The 21,937-nt window shown below is 39.0% G+C and overlaps 2 protein-coding genes across 7 annotated transcripts in view; both read right to left on the bottom strand.

Annotated features, from left to right (window-relative positions):
- The window catches only part of cep89 (centrosomal protein 89), a 56,304-nt gene extending 40,968 nt beyond the window's left edge, over positions 1–15,336 (bottom strand). For all 5 annotated transcript variants that reach the window (XM_031309295.2, XM_031309259.2, XM_031309243.2 and 2 more), the window contains exons 1-12: positions 15,038–15,336; positions 14,305–14,411; positions 12,306–12,452; positions 11,331–11,526; positions 7,845–7,896; positions 6,666–6,773; positions 5,634–5,873; positions 4,812–4,954; positions 3,771–3,821; positions 3,375–3,458; positions 1,900–2,003; positions 811–926 (exon numbers count right to left, since the gene is read on the bottom strand). In XM_031309295.2, the coding sequence (XP_031165155.1) occupies positions 811–926; positions 1,900–2,003; positions 3,375–3,458; positions 3,771–3,821; positions 4,812–4,954; positions 5,634–5,873; positions 6,666–6,773; positions 7,845–7,896; positions 11,331–11,526; positions 12,306–12,452; positions 14,305–14,411; positions 15,038–15,079 (1,390 nt within the window). In that variant the 5' untranslated portion in view covers positions 15,080–15,336. The remainder of the gene's footprint in view (positions 1–810; positions 927–1,899; positions 2,004–3,374; positions 3,459–3,770; positions 3,822–4,811; positions 4,955–5,633; positions 5,874–6,665; positions 6,774–7,844; positions 7,897–11,330; positions 11,527–12,305; positions 12,453–14,304; positions 14,412–15,037) is intronic.
- A 3,393-nt stretch (positions 15,337–18,729) lies between these two features.
- Positions 18,730–21,937, bottom strand: part of rhpn2 (rhophilin, Rho GTPase binding protein 2) — a 29,199-nt gene continuing 25,991 nt past the window's right edge. For both annotated transcript variants that reach the window (XM_031309223.2, XM_031309230.2), the window contains exons 13-15: positions 21,365–21,511; positions 19,917–20,072; positions 18,730–19,230 (exon numbers count right to left, since the gene is read on the bottom strand). In XM_031309223.2, the coding sequence (XP_031165083.1) occupies positions 18,967–19,230; positions 19,917–20,072; positions 21,365–21,511 (567 nt within the window). In that variant the 3' untranslated portion in view covers positions 18,730–18,966. The remainder of the gene's footprint in view (positions 19,231–19,916; positions 20,073–21,364; positions 21,512–21,937) is intronic.

Raw genomic sequence — 21,937 nt, 5'->3', positions numbered from 1 at the left:
ACCCACACACACCTCTACACACATCAAATTGGTCCGTTATAACTCGATATTCTGCTTGTTTATGCGGGACACGTTGGATTACATTGATCCTTTGCTTTACAGCCTCCTTTTCAACTTTAAAAAAACAAAATCAGATAGAGAGAGGCAATTTAAAATATTGCACAGACTCCATTGCACACCACTACTGAGGGGCAGGCTTGGTCTGGGCTCACCTAAATGCCCTAAATGTGACACAGAAACAGGCACACACGTACATATGTTTTGGACATGTGTAAAGATACAAAAGTTCTGGAGAGATGTGAAGGAGGAAGTGATTACCTTGGTTGGATATGATCTGAAACTTTCACCCCTCCAGTGCATCTTAGCAGCTAAAGTGGACAGTGCAAAAAGTGCCCATAATGCTAAATTGATTGGCATACCAATACCATTCTCAAGTTCTGGATGTCTAAGAACACACCTACACTGACGATTGGTATAGGTAAGTATTGGAAATACTCCCGTTGGAAAAAATGACTCATACTCTGCATGAGGGGGTTGTGTTGAAATGCATATTAAAGCAAATGCTGCTGAAATTTAAGTTATGAAGTAACCATTTAAAACATGAAATACTTAATAAAGATTTCTGAAATTGGATTGACGCAATCATAAAAATCTTTTCACCAAAGAATTTTCTATTATTTGCTTGTGTCTTCATTATTCTAATGGATTATTTAAAAAAAAAAAAAAACACATTTGTGGTGCTATTTGTTCACATTCCAGCAGGTGCACTCGGAGACGCACACACAGCTGCCCAAGTTGTTGTGGTTGTACCTTCAGAATAGTGTCTGGTGTGGCTGGCCTTGGCCTTAACATGCTGACCCTCGAGCTGATCAATCAGGACCTGGTTCTCCTGCAAAACCAGAAGGGCCTGTTGTTGTAGTTGATGACTGGAGAGAGAGAGAGAGAGAGAGAGAGAGAGAGAGAGAGAGAGAGAGAGAGAGATTGACATAGGGTATCTATGTCAGTTGGTACTAAGGCTAACTGCCCCCTCTCAGGCATACTCTGACCAGCCTCACAACAACACTGCTCATTAAACACCAATCAGAGTAAAGCAAATGATAAGTAAATGTAAAGAAACCTGTCTGGAACATTGGGAAGACGAAACTAAAAGCCAAAGTAGATTAGAATGTAATCCTGCACTAAAAGAGATTATGAATTAGCAGAATATCTCTCTACTGTCAGAGGTGGAAAGCAGAGACAGATCCTAACCAGGTAAAGGCTCAGTGGCCACAAACTGGCAGTTGAAACAGGAAAACAAAAAATCAAAACAAAAGAGAATATGTGGTCACTGTTCGAAGGGTGAGGTTGACACAGAGATGCACTTTCAACTCTGTGATCTCAGATTTAAAAGCGCTGAATGACCTCTCAAAAGTAAAAATACACACACACTGTATATATATTTAATATAAAGTAATCTTAATATTGTGTTAATGTTTATATTACCATTTGTGTTCTGTCAGAATATTTGGACAAATTGTATTTTGATGCTTTGGCATTGTTAATGAAACTTTCATGACACCTGCCAAATGCATTTAATGTAAACATACGTACACTTGTCGGAGCTAAGTCCAATGAATACATACTGCAAAAAAACATTACAAGCTAGAGTGATGATGAATAACAGAGTAGTGATGGGGAAGATATAAGAGCACAGAAAAAGATGTAAAGCTTTAACTGCTTTTATTTCATTATTTCACAAAATATAACCTTTAGTAAACGGCCCAGAGACAGGCAAGCAGCAGTGCTGAAGAGAATAAAGGTAGAGGTATTTCATTTTTCACTTCATCAGAGGAATGAATGATGACGGCCAAGCAAGTGCTGAACCAATACACATGCACATTATTGTATATTTCTTCTTACCAGTTCTTCTGGCTGATGCCTCCGACCTTTGCGATTTCATCATGGAGTCTCTCATTTTCTTTGATCAGCTCCTCTACATGAACACGCAACCTCTTCACCTCTTCCTGTGGCAAGCAGACAAAGACTAGGGGTGTGCAAAAAAAAATCGATTCACATTCGAATCACGATTCAAGCTCTACGATTCAAAATTGATTCATAGAATTCCAAAAATCAATTCATATATTATTTTTTTTAATTGTATGTCTACTGCAATCACATGGGAACTACACACATTTACATACTGTGAATCGTTTTTTTTTTTATTTGTCGAGAATCGTTTTTTAATCGAAAATCGATTTGGAATCGAATCTTGAGCCTGAAAATCAATATCGAATCAAATCGTGACATTTTCTGAATCGTGCACCCCTAACAAAGACACATAAGGACCTCTGATTTCAAGGACAGCTAAACACAGGGTTTCCCGCAGCACTTTGCAGCTCGGGCGGCCTGCCTAAGCTGGGGAACCCTACCGCCTTAACTAGGACGTCAAAAAAAAAAAAAAAAAAAAAAAAAAAATCCGCTGCACAAAAGGCCGTCAAGTGCTTCTCGGACAATAGCGCGGACGCGCTTCACACCGCGAGCGGGCACGCGCGCCACACGGCCAAAATGAGAGAAAGAAAAAGAGACGTGGTCCGTCGCTGTCTGTCTGGAGGATAACTAGCCAGTTGATATCGCGCGTGTGTCCGTGAGAACAATCGCCATTTCACCGAGTTTGTCAACAAATGTGCGGCAGCTGTTGTCCCAGAGATGTATTAATTATATATTTAATTATTATATATATATATATTTTCCCATTCAGAACACAAGACAAAATAAGAGTTGACATGCAAAACGTTATGTGCAAAATAATTGTTTTTCTCGATTACTCTGTTTTTGTGATCTAGAAGCCAAAATCGTAATCACGCTTAAAAATGTGATAGTGAGTTATCTCTGGGCTTAACTCTATTACCATGAAGTTGGCTTACTTTTTAACAGGGGAGGTAGATCACCTTGGTAACCTAAGAGCATCTAACGAACAGAGTTTATGGCACTGAATACATAACGACGATTAGAGCTACATTTCAATTGCGCAGAGTTGATGCTTCTACACTCTTATTCCATTCACTGCAACTAAGAATAACATGAGACAACTTTGTGATGAGAACTGAAAATAAAAACTATACCATATGTTGTCATTTACTGGAAAAAATAATCTGTACACTCTAAATTGACTTCTGTTTTAAATGTAACATTTTGGTCAGATAAACCTGTGTTGCAGGTTTTGATCCCAGGTATTGCATACATCCAAGGCAGCACATTAACCGTTTGCTGCTTACGTCTTCCATAACATGTAACAGTCTCCTGATTGATCAGATGACTGTGTGTGACTTTCTTATTATTATCCCCTCAATCAGAAGTCACACACACATGCATACAGTCCCTCACAATCCCTTTACCTCAGTGGTTTGCAGAAGTGCATCTTTCTCGTTCATCCTGTCTTCATAGGCCAGCAACAAAGGAGATAAATACTTCATATCAAGCTACAAAAAAGGACAAATAGAAATGATCCAAATTAGCTACAACATCAAACCCATTCATCTATGCTTATCTTGATCTATCCAGATAGTGAACAACCTGGCATCCTAATTTGGTAATGTGAGAGAAAAAGCACACTCTTCCTTCTGCAACGTTTTAGTGGCCCTGGGCCTGAGCTTCCAAACTATCAGACCAGTTATGTGTCAGCAGACTGAGCATGTATGATTTCCCATCTACAATCAATCTACATTAATCTGCTAGACTACTTCCCTGCCATATTAAAGTAATGTATTGTACAGCTATATGTAGATACTGACCAGCCAGGGAGGAGGAGACCCCGTCTTTGGTAAGCCATTGATTCTGGAGCTCTGGATGAGACATAGTAAGAAAGAGAAAGAAAGTAAAGTAAGTCTCATACCATCGTAGCCATGGTAATATGCTTTAAACGTTGCCCTTCACACAAAGAAAAAATATAAAAATATGTTGATTTGCTGCTTCTTGTGTACAGGTGCTTGATGAATTTCAAAGGGAAGTTAGTCCAGCATTTTCTATAGCAAAGAACATTACAGTTTTATAACAACAGAACAAATTGGCAATTAAAAGTAAATGACTATGTTTATGTGATTTATGGAAGCACACAAAGTTCAATTATAGCTTGGCTAATCAAATCAATTCAAACTTATCCTATCTCTTATTACTGTATCATTCTAATATAAAACAACTCCCTAATCTTTGTTTCTTTATCTCTTCCTTCCACCAGCCACACTTCAGTAATGAGGACGAGCAGAGATGTAATGAGAACAGGAGATCTCTTGGTGAGAAGACACAGCATGAGGTAGCCATGATTAAAACCATAGTCCAGCTTTCTCCTGCAGTGTAAAACACACAACAAACCAGAATGGACAGACGGCCACAGACAAGAACCAGTAACTCCTTTATTCAACAAATCAGATAGTAGACAAATATAAACCTTATTTTCGCTCAGCAGGGTTCTGGATCAAAGGCAGATTTATATTTTAAAGGCTTGCCGTGGAAATAAGGTTATGTACTGGTAATATATTCTGTATACAAGCTGATTAAATTAGACTGAAGGGAGAGAATTGCAGTACAGAATAAAAAAAATGTATTTATTTAAAGTTCAAAACGGGCCTGTTTGATTAACTGGGGGCTACAGTTACAGAAGCGCTCATTCATAAATTGTCAATTCGTGAGTTTGTTTGAGATTCACATGTTTCCACAAAAATGCTAATAATATTCTGTAACAAAAACACAGCAGAGAGTCAAACCTTGAGCTTCGCAAATATACAAGATGAGGTGCTACTCAAAAAGCAGAGGTGTTATCTTGTAACTAGTCATACCTCCTGTTTGGACAGTGGTCTGAAGTGGGTTTGGTAGCAGCTCAGCTCCACATTCAGACGGTGCACTGTCAATTTGAGGGCGTCATTTTCATCCACTAGCTCCTGAGCATGTTGCCTCAAATTCAGTAGCTCTGCCTGGCTGCCTGTAAGCACAGCAGATCAGGTTATAAATATTTTGTAAACAAGACATGTCAAAGTCAAGGGCTAAGCGGCCGAACAATATACAATGTAATTGCCATATTTATGATCATAGTTTCAAAAGGAAAGAACAGAGATGGCAAGATGACTTTGGTCTTTCTTCAACATAGCTTTGACTCCCCATGTGGTCTGCTGGCTGACCCTGAACCTCAAAAGAATTTAACCCTTGGGGTATAATAAGGAGAACATAATTAATGCTTCACCAGCAGAGAATAACAGTAGCACTTTTCCATGCTGCTTCTTTCTGCCCACCAGGAAGTCAGAGTACCTAACCACCAAGACAACCCGCTACCCATTCAAACTGCCAATTTTCAATCCTTCTTTAAACTCTTTTAGATTTTTTCCATTTCGGGTTTCTTTTTCATTACTCCCCCACCCTCTGCTTCTCACCGTGCTGAAAAAGTTAATGCGGAGTTCAAGGATCAGAGCCATACCTACTCACAGCACCATTTCTCTCATTTCAACCCTACACATGCATCTGTCTGTTGTGACTCACTGCTTCATTCCCTCTCCCATCATTCCTTTTCCAGTTACTCCTTATTTCTCTCAGATCATTCTCTTTCTCCCCCCCTAATTTTTCTCTTTCTGTTCCTCTGTACATCTCTAATGGCTCCTCCACTCTACCTGCAGACGACCTCAGGTTTGAGGAGGCTTGGCTGTGACTGATCTCCTGTTCCAGCCGTTGCAGTCTCTCCTCCAGTAACTTTTGTTCATCTACCATCCTTGTGTTCTTCTCTGGCAGGGCCCACGCTATGTCCCTCTGCGCCTCACTGCATGCCCTGCTGGGCTCTGGAGACAGCTGGGTGGGGTGTTTGGGGTTTTTGGCTTGGCTGGGTTGGTCGGTGGTTAGGATGGATAGTGCGGCTGTAATAGGAAAGGTAAACATAAATATTCTAAATTAAAATTTAATTCTCAATACGCAATACTTATGGGAATATGCACATATCTAATATGGCCATTACATCAACAAAGAAATCTGTGTGTGAAGCAGAACATTTCTTGAACTGTTATATATTAACTAAGTAATTTGACAGTCACTTGGGCAATGTCTTGGAATAAACAATTGGTGTTTTTCCATTATATGGTACCTGCCTCGACTCTACTCGCCTTTTCTGGTTTTCCATTACGAAAAAAAGGCGATACCAGATACCAAAGGCGATACCAAAGGCGATACCAAAAGGTGACATGAAAGCGACAGAGGGGGGTGTCCTGAACAAACCCGCCATTTTTAAACAGTTTAGCCAGCTGTGTTGTTTTTTTTGCTGCCTCCAGCTTCATTTGAAACAAAATGTGTCTTCTGGCAACAACAACACACCTTCCACGTTCTGTGTGTGTATCGCGTTAGGTCACGGCAGTTTACTGCGGCGCCACTATAAGACAACCAGCCACGCTGAGGCGGTCCTAAAATCTGCAATGGAAGACGGACGCACAGTGCGTCGAGTCAAGGCGAGTCGAGCAGGTATCATGTAATGGAAAAACGCCATAAGTGACTTAAACTAACAACTGTATTAGAATATATCATATACATTAGTAATAACCTAACCAACAAAGGGTATATCATGGAACTGAATAAAAAAAACGGTTTAATATGGTATAAAAATATAAGTCAAAATGAAAAGCAGACACACAGCAGGCTACTTAAGGACATACACCTACATGGCAAATCTTCTCTCCAACTTCCACGGCTCTTCCTGACAGAGGTTTTCTTCTTGGAAGAACCACCGCTGGCTTCAGGAGACTGGACACTGGTTTCCTCAGGGTAATCTGAGAGATTGAGAGAAAAATCAATTGCAGAAGTAGTATTGGGTCTTGTGTGTTTTACTATATAACCCAATTTTACCATGAAGTGCATGTTTTTTTTTTAGATTTTTTGTGGGCTTTTTTTTCCCTTTATTTCAGAGTGACAGTGGATAGACAGGAAAGGTGGGAGAAAGATGGGGGATGACACGCAGCAAAGGCCTCAGCCTACATGGAGCGCACGCTCTTACTGGGTGAGCTAGAGGTCACACCACCATGAAGTGCATGTTGGTCTGTAAAAGTGACTTTCTCTATAGCTTGAACGTGTTAATAAAGAACACAGTCAGCCTGTATGTAGCAAAAACAATTTAGTGATTAAGGTAGGAGCATTTTAGGGACGTATAAAACAATTTTTAATTTAGCACTGTCAAAAGCCTGAAGCCAGCTCTGGTAATAACAGCAATAATGAGGCTTTCCTTTTAGCGCCAATGATGTAAGGCTATATTATGTCTGTTGTGAAACTAACATTTGGTTAAATAAGAGCAGTATCTTAGCCTTTCACTGAAAATGGCTGAGAAGTCATATGAAGTGTAGCCAAGTCTCTCACCATTCTTTCCTTTTATTTGTAGGAGTTCAAATTCTAAAATCAACTTGCATGTCTCTATTAGCCTCTAAATAAAAAAGTATCTGTTAGATAGGTGTAATGGAGGTGTAAATCAAAATGTATTATTACTGAAAGCTCCATAGCTTTGTTTTTTTCTGAATTTAAAACCTCACTTATTTTAAAGTGCATCAACAATACACCACCAACATAATAACATTTATTTTGCTGCATGTTGTTTGAGAGATTTTCATAGCACAGTTGCATTCCAACTACTATATATACTACTGGTGGCTGCTAAGAAATATTGCTGAATACACCCAACACAATATTGTAAATGCTACTACCTTCCCTTCGCATCAGTGGTTACAACCAGCAGGAGTATCAGCTTAAATGTAATTCATGACATTATACTCAGCATTTATCCTATAGGTGGGGTTATTTATCCACTACTGACAGATTATGAGTTAGTAAGTATTGTTTTCATACTCTTTTACCTGGAGAAGGCCCTCTTTTGCCAGACATCTGATTCAGATGGGGTGTACTGGTCTGGAAGAGAGACAGGCAAAACCAACAGACAGTCAAAGAGAGATTTCCAATCCCCCGCTGCCTGGATCCCTTTTGTGCAAGGCTATTTGAAAGGCCGCTGCATTTATGGCCATTAGGGGTGTAAGAAAAAATCGATACACTGGCTATTTTATTTTGCAATACTGTAGTGATTTTCAAAAACACAATATTGATTTTTTTTTTTAAGTTTACGTGTAAAAATATTCATGTAAGACAGTGGTTCACGTTTATGTTGTGTTTAAACCCCCTACCGCTAGATGGCTATGCTGAGACACACCACTAGTGACCTTGCCTAACAGTGCCTAGCAGTGCCTAACAGTGCCTAACAGTGCCTAACAGGTCCTAGCAATGCCTGTGTACTTTTTCATAGAAGCTAACAACATAGCTATGGCTGAACTTTGGCCTACTTTAGCATATAAAACTTTGCGCACTAAGAACCTGTGAACCACAATCCCAAACTGGCAGTTTGATTTTCTGTGTACTGAATTGTTTACCTAAAGTAAACTTCTTTGACTTTAATGCACATCATGTCTTCTTTTTAAATATTAGTTAAATATTAAAAAAATCAGCCCTAATGGCCATTGTCTCACAGTGGAGGAAAGAGTCGCAGTTAAAACAGAAGAGCAAGACAGAAGCAAAGAAAGAATTAAATATGTCAATGTGTGGGAAAGACTGAATGTCAACCGCTCACTACAACCTGTTCATTTTACACCACAATTATATGTCTAATGGCTGGAGGCACAACTATCATGAATAGAAAATAAACCATTTATACACACAAGTTGGCAGTTTATTAGGTACATCTAATGCAGTGTAATACAACACTCATGCAATAAATTCTACCTTTATGAAGGTTATAATGTTTGTTCGGTTTTTGTTGAAACTGTTTTAGAAGTGTTGATTTAACCATATGCTCATTTTGGAGGCTGTATTTAAGGTGCCTTTGAACTGTGTTGCATTTTATACAACACCTATTAGTTTTAGCGAGGTGAACCTTATAAACTGCCAACTGAGTATATTCCTTACATTAACTCACATCCTCACCCTGAATGATAAAGAAGCCAGCTGATTAACAATGGGGTTGTCTGTTAACGGTCCTGTCGATTTATGAGGATATAGACTGATGTTTCTTATGGATCACATTTGTGTGGTGCTACAAATCCACTATATATGCTACAATACAGAGTGTTCAGATAGATTATAGTACAAGGAATAGAAACATAATTTCCTCTGTGTTGCTCAAATGTTTTCAGCTAACTTTAACTGGTGAATAAAGAAGCAGGCAGCTAGACTCTAATAGCCTGGAAAGACAAGTGACAGGAGGAAACAGAGCCCATTGGGACCACTATAGGTTAGCAGAAACCCAATGTAGCAGCATACAGGACAAGAACATGAATAGAATAGAACAACATACTGGGAGAGAAGAGCAGACTCTTGGGATAGAACCATTGGGATTTTGGGAATAAATCTCACATGCAGGATTAAAGACACAGCCCATGGACTAGAGTTAAAGGGGAACACCATCTACATTAAGAATTTCAAAATGTTATTTCCATGGCCAAGGAAGTTCAATTAATATTTGTGAACATGATATACTCTCCCTCAAAGCCAGAAACCAGAGAAGTAAGTCTCAAACTTGTGATGTCATCAAGTGTAACGTCTGGAGCTGCTCCATAGACAATGAATGGGAGACTGATTTTGTCTTCTTTTTAATACCCAAATGAGCTTTATTCTATTGTAGTGTTCTCAGGTCTGAGACAGAAAATGTTCCCATATACTCAGAACATTCCCCTGGGTGCTCTATGTCCTCTATAACATTTTTTCCAAATTCATAGTCTGTGTAGACAAAAAGTCTATGTAGCCCTTCCAGACTTTTTGTACTTACAATCTTAAACTTCAAGCATGCATTAAGGACATAAAATCCTAGATGACCTACAATTTCCTGATGTTTGACTGAAAACTGAAGTTATTGTGCTTGGCCCCAAACACCTCAAAAGCTCATTATCTAAAGACACAGCTTCTCTGGATGGCAAATGGGCCGATTCAACAAGTCAAATCGGCCCAAATGAAGGCCGACGGCTCCTCCAACTGACGACGGCACGGAACACACCGAACAGACTCGAGTCACCGACCTCGCCAGACTGTCTGACGGCCGATAATCGGGTTGGTGTGTCAGCGCCTTAAGAGCCTGGTTCTGCCTGTTTAAAGGAAATTTTTCCTCGCCACTAACGGACACCAAATGCTTGCTCTTGGGGGGAATTGTTTGGTCTCTGTAAATTAGAGTGTGGTCTAGACCTACTCTAGCTGTGAAGTGTCCTGAGATAACTTCTGTTGTGTTTGAAAGTATAAATAAAATTGAATTGAATTTAAATTTGAGTTTTAGCATTCTAGTTTGGGGAAGAGTTGTTAATGTTTACTAATATGTTTGGACTGTCTTAGATCATAGGAATAACATGTATGAATTTTGAAAATGGGTGTAGTTCCCCTTTAACTATGAGTAGGTAACGAAAGATATTTCAGGCACAGAGAGAAAGACATTTCAGATGTGTGGCTCAGGACCCGCTACTAATACCTTGTCGTCAGTGACTACCATAAATCACAAAAAAAGCAAAGCAACTTTCAGGGTTAGATTAAATTGTTGCAACCTAAATTGCTGAAACATCAGAGGCAAATTATATGTTATTATGTGACAAGGGGGAAAGTCTCAGGAAATAAATGCATGCCAAATTTAGAAAACCTGCAATGGCACAGAAAAATCAGCTTTGATACTGTGAACAATAGCCATAAGTAGTGATTCAGGAACACCGAAAGAATATCTCAACACTGCAAGCAAAGTTCTTAAAAATGACTAGAACCAAAAACTGTGACAGTAAACTACACAAATCACTTCTCTACTGTAAAAGACTCAATACATTAAATTACCTTTATTCTGTGTACAACAGCACCTCTCAGTGGATCAGACTGGTATCACAATACCCACACCTAACTTCAGAGACATCACAAACTAAACCAAGTATAAGTCCCTCATAACAAACATTCAAATGCAGATGTTCTGACTTCAAAGGCACAGGTGTAACTGATAACATTAACAATGTCTCAGTAGGCCATTCCAGAACTGGCAGACCTGAATTTAATGCATCTTGTTATTAAGGCTATTAATTCCGTTCCTGCTATAACTTGTCAAAATCTCTGATATAAAACCGGTCTATTGGCTATAGTCCTCTGCTCAGCAACTCTAGATAGAGGTTAACTAGTTTGCTAAAACAGCTCTTTGACAGCAGTTATTTATGGAGGGGAGAATGTTTCTCATTTGCTTTCAATGAAAAAACATTTTTTTCAATTGGGATTAGAACTAGCAACACTCTATTTGGAAACTTGCTTACACATAACAATGAAATCTTCCTGTAGAATCTCACCTTAGCTTTTAGTGGCAGGGAATAGACAGGTTCTGTGATTGGGCAATTCTCCGGTCTGTCAAGAGTTTGGTAAACATGTTCTTCCCTGTCCTCTTCACTCTCCACCTCCTCTTCTTCCTTGTCTTCTAACTCGTCCTCTGAGTGGTCAGGGGAGGACAGGCGTGGTCGGCTAGCCAAATCTTCTGACCATCTATCTCTGAGGAAGGTGAGAAAGTTCGCTGTATCTTATTTATTGGGATAAAAAAGTAATACAAACTACTTAACTTCCGCAATAGGTCTTTTTCACAGAAGACATGTTGACTCTTCATAGTGGGAAAAGCACAGATGGACCTGATAACATTAACGATGGCTTCGTATTCCAGTAAGCCATATCAGTGTGACAGTGTGTCAGCATGCCCAATATAAGGACCCTGTAACCAAAACGGCTAAATGGAATTCAGCCATCATTCATTTTATTTTACAACTGTGTTTTGCCTACTGTGACTTGTCAAAATGTCTTCTACTAAAAAGGCTTACTTAGAAAATTGCATTGAAAAAATTGCTAGATTACTTTAGATGGCTTCTTGAGATAGATATTCTCTGTCTAAACATTCTGTATGCTGCAGCACCAGGGCACACATTCATGAAAACAGATTATTCCAATCCCAGATTCATTAAAACCAGAAGGCCTATATTTCAAAGATATTGAGAAGATTATATTTTTGCATTAAAAAGATTTTATTTTTCAAAGTTACATCTCACATTCTATGGATACATCTTTTGCACTTTTAAATCCTGGAGAGATCTCAAATAATACTTTTACTACTATACCTTAAAGTAGGACCAATCGTGTACTATTTTGACCCATTTTTTACTGGGACACACTTGGTAAATACAGCCCCAAGTCAGGTTTAAACTTGGAGTCACTTCTTGAAGTTAGAATCATTTGTCCCAAGGCTTGTGATAATACTAGTGTATTTGTCAGAGGGTGTTTACCTGAGGAAAAGTTCTGTGCTGATGTTTGGTTCAGATATGAAGGACTCTGATTGGCCACTCTCAGACAAAGACCTTGGCCAGACAGGGGGGATGGCCCATGTCTGTCCAGTGAGCGAAGAAGACAAGATGGCTGCTGCTAAGGCGGATCTGTAGATGGAAAGATGCAATTCATATGAGGTGACTTTTATACTTTGCATAATATGTATGTATGCATGCATGCATGCTTATCATATTTCAAGTCATAGTTCATTATTTCTAATGTTATTGATGTGATGCATTGTTAGAAAAGGGAGCACGAGCAACTCATTTAGTTTCACTAAATGAGTTTGAAAGCATTGTTTTAAATCCACCATGAATATAGATACATATTAAATGGTATGTTTGACCAGATGCAGTATGCTGAGCAAAGAAAAAGAATAAACCTGGGGTGAAGAAAGGTAAATGTATGATGAAGCTTAGAGATGATTAAATACAGAATGGCAAAAGTCTTCTGCATTGCAGTGACAATAACAGTGAAAGTTCTTACAGGATGAGACCAGAATTAAACTTTTCTACCACATTTCAATTAGAACTGTTCAGTTATTTTTAATGAAGAAAAAAGTCAATTCTCTGATTCCAGCTTTTTAAATGTGAATATTTTCTAGTTTCTTTACTCCTTTATGACAGTAAACTGAATATCTTTAAAGGGGTGATAGAATGCATAACCGATGGTACCTTGTCATAGTTGAATAACGACAGTTTGGTGGGTAAATAGGACATACATAGATCCTCAAAATCCCATTGACATCTCTTTCCTATGCAAATCTCACAATTTGAAACTGCTGCTGAAAACGGGCAAATCCCAACGAAGCTCATAGTTGACGTCAACTATGTGGCTCCTCCTTATTTGCCTCTAGTCTCTATCTTTGTCATGCTCCAACATTTACATAGGCTACACCACTGATCTGAGACCAGGTAGTCTTCTGAATAGGTCGCGCAGATCTCAGAAATTGTATACATTGTTCATCTGTTCATCTACCAATGAGAGCTAGGTTGCCTCCTCCTAGACCTAGACCTCTGAAATTCACAAAAATGCATTAAAAATTGAAATCGGACAAAAGTGTTAGCTAAGCTTTGTAAGACCTTAGAGTAGCTGTGATATACATGCCGTGACGAAATTCAAAGTGTAAATATACTATAGTTATATATATATATAATATTAGCCGAAAGTGTAGCGGCAAACTTTTCCCATAGGAATGAATGGGACACATAGCCAGCTCCTCCTAAGAGACCCCTCAAAGAAGTGAATTTCATAACGAAATAGCAGACAAACAAGGTATAACTTTGCAGTGTCTGAAATATGAGACCTGCTGTCTCGTCTCCAATGTATGTGTATGTGGTTCGCTCAACCAATCAGCGTGCAGCTCATCTAAATATTCATGAGCATACCATATTTGGAAGAAAAGCTCTTGTTTCAAATAGGGCCATATTCACAGGGTAGTTAAGGGCCCATAGAACAGCACCCGGGCCATTTTCAGCCCAACCAATGTTACATACCCTATTAGGAGACCTTAAGGAACAGTGTGAAATACCCTATATAATCATTATATCACCCCTTTAAATAGTGGAAAAAACAAGACATTTGAGGACGTCATCTTGGGCTTTGGAAACCCCTGATCGACATTGGTTTCATCATTTTCTGACAGCAGTCCTAAGTATATGTCTGAGGACAGCATGAAGTCATGCATAGGCTGTTGATACAAGTGAGTACATTGTTGAGAACTGTAGAGGCATCGAGCAAATGGGTCAATAATATGTTACAATCTAGCAACAAGATGTTACTAAGGTAACTTGTAGAGTATATTGCCCATCATTTGCCCAAAACGTTACCCCTGAATGAGGGGGGTTAAAGAGAGAAATAATATGACAAAACAGTGGTTTAACAGTGGAAACTGTGTCAGAGGAAACACAGCAAGCTAAAAGGAGGTTGGCGTTGGAGCTGATGGACTGTGTTAGGTACCTGGGTCTCTCAGGTGAGGGGTCTGGGCTGCGTGGGGGCGGGGTACGAGGCACAGCAGGCTTGGGAGCAATGGAGGCGGCAGGGATCAAACCATGAGCTATATGCTTCTGCACAACACGCACAAAGGAAAGTTAGGGAAGAGGGATAGCATCACATAGACAGACAATTAACACACACAATGTGGGTGCTATGACGGGAGTTTAAGTTACAACAACAAATAACACCCAAACCGTGGGAAAAGAAAGAGGGTGGAAAGGTAGAAAGGATGATTACTAAATCCCAACATGATGAGCACTTGATAAAAGAGAAACCAAACACTGACAACAACAGTCTGTTACAGCAGTGGACTTATTCTATTGAAACACCACTGTTACTGTATATTGGCAACAATATGTCATTCAGTTATACTTGAGCTGCCTTTCTAAATAAAAGCGAATAGGTAGTTAACAATACATAACGTTACCTGCTTTAAGTTCGCTAAACAAAATGAATACAGCACAAGACGTAACGTTACAAATATGGTGTTAACAAACGTTAAACATCTCTGAAATGTCTAGCTAGCTAACGTGTGCTAACGTTTAGTAACGTTAACCGAAGTTAACGTTATCTTACGCTAGGTTAACATTAATGTTAGTTAGCTAACGTTGAATGATAAAACGCATTTAAGCTAGACCTTTATCTAGCAAGAAATAGGACAAAGATAATTTATTTTAGAAAAAGACGAGAAACTTACAAACTCCTTGTCTTTCTCCCTCCTGAAGCTGAATTTCAACATAGTGAAAAAGGTTGTGTGACCCTTGCTTCACTACCTAGCTAAAGTTAATGTCTCTGTTTAGGCGAACAGCTTGACTCGTTTGCCGAATGTCAAATGGCATTAAACAAGTTTAACATTACTTGTCATTGACATGTGTATATGTCCTCTTTTACCCTAAAACGATCAAATAAGCGAGCTAGCTAACTATATTCAACAGGCTGGCTGTGTGCAGATTTCTCGTATCTAGACGCTTGGCACCTTGCTACAAAAGTAGTGCTGATTGGCTAAAAGTGAGGAGAGAAGCCAATCAGTGACTAATATGATTCACCTAGCAACGACCTCGTCACCGACCAGCGGACACGCCAACAGGGGGCGATGTCGTTCCATTTAGTGATCAACTGTCATATACTGTCTCTCAGCACATAGGGCTGTTGTAACTTAATTTCTTTCTTTCTTAACTATATTATTTTTAATGTATATCCAGTAAAAAAAAATACAATTGAATATGTCCCCTAAAATAACATCTTAGTAATACATTTTAAAGTGTGTATCACATGATAGACCGTTCAAATGTGTCTTCCATCCAGTCAACTTTGTCCCTGACATTTTTAAAACCGTTAGCTGCAAAACTTGGTATATAAACTTAAAGATGTTTGTGGGTGCAGCCTTTCAAACTTTTCTGAATATCCCCATACTGTCAAGAATGAACAGATAGCAAAAACACATTTTGTCATAACATCCATCTATCTAGTTTCTATACCCACCTGCACTGTGCAGGGTGATTGTCATAATATACATTACAAAAACACACGTATTTTTAGTCCTCCTTTGGCTATAAATCAGCTGAAAATAGGTTTTACCCAGTGCTGCCCTTTGCCCTTAGAAATGGTGGAAGTGTGAATCCTATAACCAAGAGCCAACATATTTGGTTCCTGTGATATCAACTTCTCATGTTAAAATAAATCTAAATACTGAAGAGAATTTGATATGGGAATTCATTTCAGAATTTCAGTCAGCTCTTTTATTTCAGTAAAATGTCACACAGAGACAAGTGCCCAGATATTGCACAGAGAGCACGTTGGTATGTGTGAAGAAAGGCCTGATGGCAGATTAGGATGTCATGTGATCCCAGGCCAGTCTGCCAACAGTTACTAACCCATGAGTGTTGACTTAGTGTGTGTTGGCTTACTGAGGGCTGTGTTCAAACTTCATTCCACTCATTCCCAACCTGCCTGATAGTTTCAGTCACTGAGATACACTCAACCACAAATATATATCCAAAAAAATCCAGGAAATTTGTTTTGTTCCCCTTTTATTGAGATTTGAGTTCATACAAATGACAAAGACTTACAGACAAGGCCAGTACAATAACTCTCTGCATATAGCCCAAGGCATTTAGGATCATTATGCATGGTGAAATGCATTGAGAGATCTGTTACGTCTACAACTTATGCTGTTAGCACTTATTAATCAATTACTGCACATTCATGTTATACACTTGACATTTTCCTTCATGATTAAGCATACATGGCACTTAAGACACCAATTAGGTAAACAGAGACAGTAAAGAGTGTTACATCTTCTCAGTGTTACCGTTTTAAAAACACTTAAAATATATTTACGCAGACAAAACGTACCAGTATATAAGCTCACCAAAGGATTAAGCAAGGCTAGTAAAATACATTCTTTCAAAAAATCCAACGTGCAAAAATTCACAACTTGACCATTACTAAACTGCTCTGAAACCTACAACATAAAAGAGTATATTATATATATATATACACACATATATTTGTTTGAGTATTTTTTTATTACATAAATAATTTGATTATCAAATGTGTATAAGAATCTACTTTGTAGATAAAGAGATAGTCCAACACTGCAAAGTGTCAGTAAAATGTGGGATGTGACTAGGATTAAGACAGGTAGAGACAAATAGTAGAAACCTGACTGCAGGCTTTGATCAAAGTCACTGTTAGTTGACCGGCCGTCTACGTACGATGCAGTCTACCCACATTCTTCCGTTCTGGAGACAAAATAACCTTTTAACTACATCAAGATTCACATTAACAGAGAGACAGGTAGCTCATGCTCTTCTTACAAATTGACAAACTGCCAGACAGCAGCAGCACTGATAAAAGAGGGCCAGAACTGGGTAAGATGAGTCAGGATAGGAAATGGTACATCCTGGCATATTAGGGACATGGAGGCATTTTGGTCTGTGGCATATCTGGTACATTAAGCAAACCTAAAATACCAATATTTTCCATTTACACTTTGTCCCAGGCATGACACTTAGCAGAAATAATAATCCTCAAAGGCGGTCTTACAACTACAAAAGTGACAATAATACAAAACCAAGGTATATATACAGTATATGATTTTTTTTAGCAGCTTACAGAACATTGCATTCATCAACTCTCCCTAGACAAAAAACAACTGCACAATTTGTTTTTTCCTCAATCATTGTTTAACATACTGCAACATGGTTTATAACATCTACATATCTATTTAGAAAATGTATGCATTTCAAACCCCAAAAACTGATCAGTATCCACCGATTGCAACAAATATCATGGCAATGACCTAATCCTTCACATATACAGTATGAAACATGACATGTATTGAGGACACGCACAAAACATAACTACACAGCTACATCAGTACACAATGGAACTAATAAGGGACTGCGTAAGCCACAATAAAATTATCCCCCTTGCAGTCAAGTAGAAACCGACACTGGGTGTGTTTGTACAACTTTGTTTTCGTCCTTCAGTTCGTCTGGAGCTTTTCTTCAAGAAAACATACTGAGATGACAGTTTAACTTAGAGGCCTGTCTCAGTGCTGTGTAGATATATATAGACTGGAATGATAACTGGTATGTTTTTCCCAGAGTGCAGTTGTCCTGTGTTGTACACATACTAGTATGGTACAGAAAGATTTCCCATTGAACCTAGTTTACTTCAGATACTGAACTGTGCCGGGAAGGCGTCCATGTACAACAAAATAGAGCCCGACCGATATATCGGCCCGCCGATATTAGGCATTTTCCAAACTATCAGTATTGGCATTTATAATGGCCGATAAAAAAAAATATTCATTCATCAGAATAATTTATGACAAATGACAAATTATTCTAATAATTTAATATGAAAAAAAATTTAATTAAAACGGACGAAACCCCCTTCAACCATGTTCTGAGTGTTGGCGTTGCATAGTTTGTCCACCAGAGGACGCTCTGCAACCTCCCTGTTGGCAACACTTTGATTTATTTTGTTGTTATTGTCTTTTTGATCAAAGGACTTGGACAAAGTTTGTATTTTTATACATTTTATTTATCAGAACTTTAATATATTTTTGATGTTCCTCTGTTCTGTTGAGACAATAAAACAAACTATTATTTTTAAACTGCATTATCATATTATTTTAGTGAGGACTCATAAATAACTACAAATAACTAATGTTATGGAAATCTTTTTTTTCTGCATTTCTGGATTTAAAAAAAAAAAAATATATATATATATATATATATATATATATATATATATATATATATATATATATATATATATATATCGGCCGATATATCGGAATATCGGATTTTTAAATCATCAAATATTTGTACCGGTATCGGCCTTAAAAATCCTTTATCGGTCGGGCTCCACAACAAAGGCACCTATATACAGTATTTGGCACAGCCACTTCCAAGGTAGCTGGCAGAAATGTCATCATTGCACCGCTGACAAACAAGCTACATACACTACGGTTCAGTATTCCAGTGGAAACACCAAAGGGCACTGTACCATAGCAGGTCCAGTATGGGTACAACACAGTACTGTATACAGCCACACTAGGCCTAATATGCATACTGAACGATGCTTGCAGACAGTAAGAAGTCTGCAGCTAGCTCAGTAGAGGGCACTGTCGTTGTAGGTGCTAGAGCTGGGGAATGTGGGACAGGGTTTATTCCAGGGAAGGGCCCCGGAGTGGTCAGCAGTGGGAAGGCTGAGGGTGCTGGCGCTCTTCAGCCTGTTCTTCAGACCCCAGCTGAGGAAGGACGACTTCTTGGTTACTTTGCGGGACTTGGGGTTCTTGTCGTCATCATCATAGGCCAGACAAATCATGGAGTAGGTTTTAGGCAGGTTTCCGCAGAAGGTGGCGCTCTTGGTAGGCTGGACAGAGAGATTGACATTTAGTGAAAAAAAGGCAATGATTGTTTGTTTAATCAAAGAGTTGCACTGGACGCCATACAGGCTCAATCAATATGTGGGGTCAATAAGTTAGCAATTTAAGTTAGTCATTTTCTCAACAGAGGTCAATAAATACCCAGATCATAAACAGACTATTGAGTAGCAGCTGTGCCTAATATGAAAAGTGCTGGACAAAATTACAGAAACAATATAATCAAGTTGTACCCAACTCCTTAAAAACCTGTAGAATTAAATAAATAGCTTTCTCGCATATTCTTACTTTCTAACAACAATGGGACTGCACTTTGTTAGACATTGCTTTTTCTGTCCACCCCGTGCATGTCCCACTGAGAATGAGCCTAAAACTAAGTGATTTGAGCTCTTTGTACTGATAATTAGGGCACTGGCTCATGAACCATTTCCTCTATCCAAAAAACTCTTCTGCTGTGAATTTGTCAGTTTACTCTGTGGTCAGATTATTTCAAAAAGTCATACAGCTGGAATCTGTTTTATGGTACTACATGTATGTCATATCCAAATATGTCTTATGGCAAAGTGTATAGACAAGTTACCTCAAAAGGAGAAATTCTAACTGTGCTGTTTAGTCACCGGATAAAAAAAACAATGGCTTTTTTCTCAGCCAATAGGAAGGAAAGAGCATGGCATACCATTGGTGGGTTGCTGTCCATAATGCTGATCACCTGGATGTCAATCCCCTCCTCATCCACATCCTTCAGCAGCCGCATCACATCGCTCACGCCCATCCATTTGCAATCTGTGTCGCCCACGGCAACAATGTAGTCACTCTCTTTCAGACCGTCAGCCTAGAAAAGACATTGGGGGGAACAGGAGTCAGAGAGGAGGGCCAGTGAAATGCCCTGATGCTGCAGCAGACACCGTAAATATTTACAGCTGAAGGTTTGTTTGAATGGCAACCAAGTCAGGTTCTGCTACTTTCCATCAACACCCTGGAGGCAGCCGGGATCAGCAGAGAACAGGGTTAGTCCCAAACAAAGATTTTTTTTAAAGCAGCTCAAACATTTGCCAAAGTGTCTGTGCGTACCAGAGCACATCACTTCAAAGCTGTGGGAAATCTGTCTTATTGACTTGAGTTCAGCTATTTCTGTCTGATAACTTCATCTGTATTCACCAGAGGCAGGTTAGAAACTCAGTTGGTTCATAAATAAATCCTGTTGAATGCAGTATTAAAAGTTATAAGGAGTTTGGCCTAGTTCGACTTATGTAATACTACTAATCTGTTTCTCTGCATAGCCTGCAGGGCCTTATAAGAGTCTGCTCTTTGTCAGCACCTCTTAATGAGCTGTCAGACTGAAAAGGATTGCAGAGAGAAAATACTCTCTGATTCTTAATTAAATTAGTAGCCAGAGTGGCTGTGGAGGGGGAGGGAGCGCCTCCAAACATTCTTTGAGGCTGGTTAGGTTTCCGAGAATTACTTTATTTATTCAAAGGTTCTCTGAGCAAATAATACATTGTATGTTATGTGTCATTTGAACTTATTTGTCATTCAGGGGGCAAGCATGCATGAAATTGTAAGCTGTTAGTTCTCCCTCCATAGACAAAGTCACTCCCTGCTAGTTAATCCTGTTGCAGGGAGTTAATATTGAGCAACATATGCTTTTGGCTTTTGTTAAAGTTTAACAGAAGACAGTACTGAACATGGCCCCTGAAATAATATAGTCTCTGTGCACAGATTGATAAATTATTTCTAACAGCCTGCAGATGATGAAAACCCTTCCCCTGTCCTAGGTGTGAACTACAGATACATCTGGTGACTCATCGGTTAATAAAGATGAGAGAAAACAATGACCTTCAGTAGGTCATCATAATGTATCATCCCAAGGCAACAAAGGGGCAAAAATGGCATTCACAGATGGATTGGCATGTTTTATGCATAACTAAAAAATCGGTTACGGAACATTGATAGAAATAAATCTGAGGATGATGTTCACTGTGATGGATTCTATTCTATCTTAATATCATTTCAAGTCTCTGCAAGCTGATTTGAATATCATACTGACATTCAATGAAACAAAGGCTGGCGTCAAAACAGCAGATCCCATGTTCAGCCAAAGGTAAGGAATATAGGTTGACTCACAGCAGCTCGGCAGAGGGGGTCCAACGAAACCACCTGGACTGGTGTTTCCCCTTTCAGGGTGAAGCCCAGGTCTCGGTCTTCTGGGCAAAGATGGATTGTCCGTGGGGCTGTCCACCGCTGCTTGGCTGAGAAGACTGATAGAGGGCCCTGAGTGGAGACAGTGTGGGAATGCTGTGGTCAGTATGGCTTTTTTTTTTACTTAAGTGGATAATATCCTCTCCTTTAAGACTTTTAGAATTCAAAGATTTGGTGACAGCCTGGGGGAAAACTGAAAATCCAGAAAAATAATCCTTTCTTGTGTCCTTACATGCTAGTTAAACATAGTAAGTCCACATCGGTATACTGTTAGTACATCTGTACATATACTATGTACACTCAGGGGGTACACGAAAGTCATGTGGCCACTGAGTATATATTGAGATGATCAATCTCCCCTAAACCAGCCCTTTGTTTGCAGACTTGCAGTCTCACCAAGCCAGTCACATTTCCTTTTCAAAAGACACACAATCCTTATCCCATACTGAACATGTGACTTATGTCTACTTGAATGTTGGGATGGATTATATGTATATA

Source organism: Sander lucioperca, chromosome 3, assembly GCF_008315115.2.
Source record: "Sander lucioperca isolate FBNREF2018 chromosome 3, SLUC_FBN_1.2, whole genome shotgun sequence".
NCBI classification, from domain to species: Eukaryota; Metazoa; Chordata; class Actinopteri; order Perciformes; family Percidae; genus Sander; species Sander lucioperca.
Note: the sequence above shows the minus strand (reverse complement) of the source record. Positions and strands in the feature narration are given on the sequence as shown.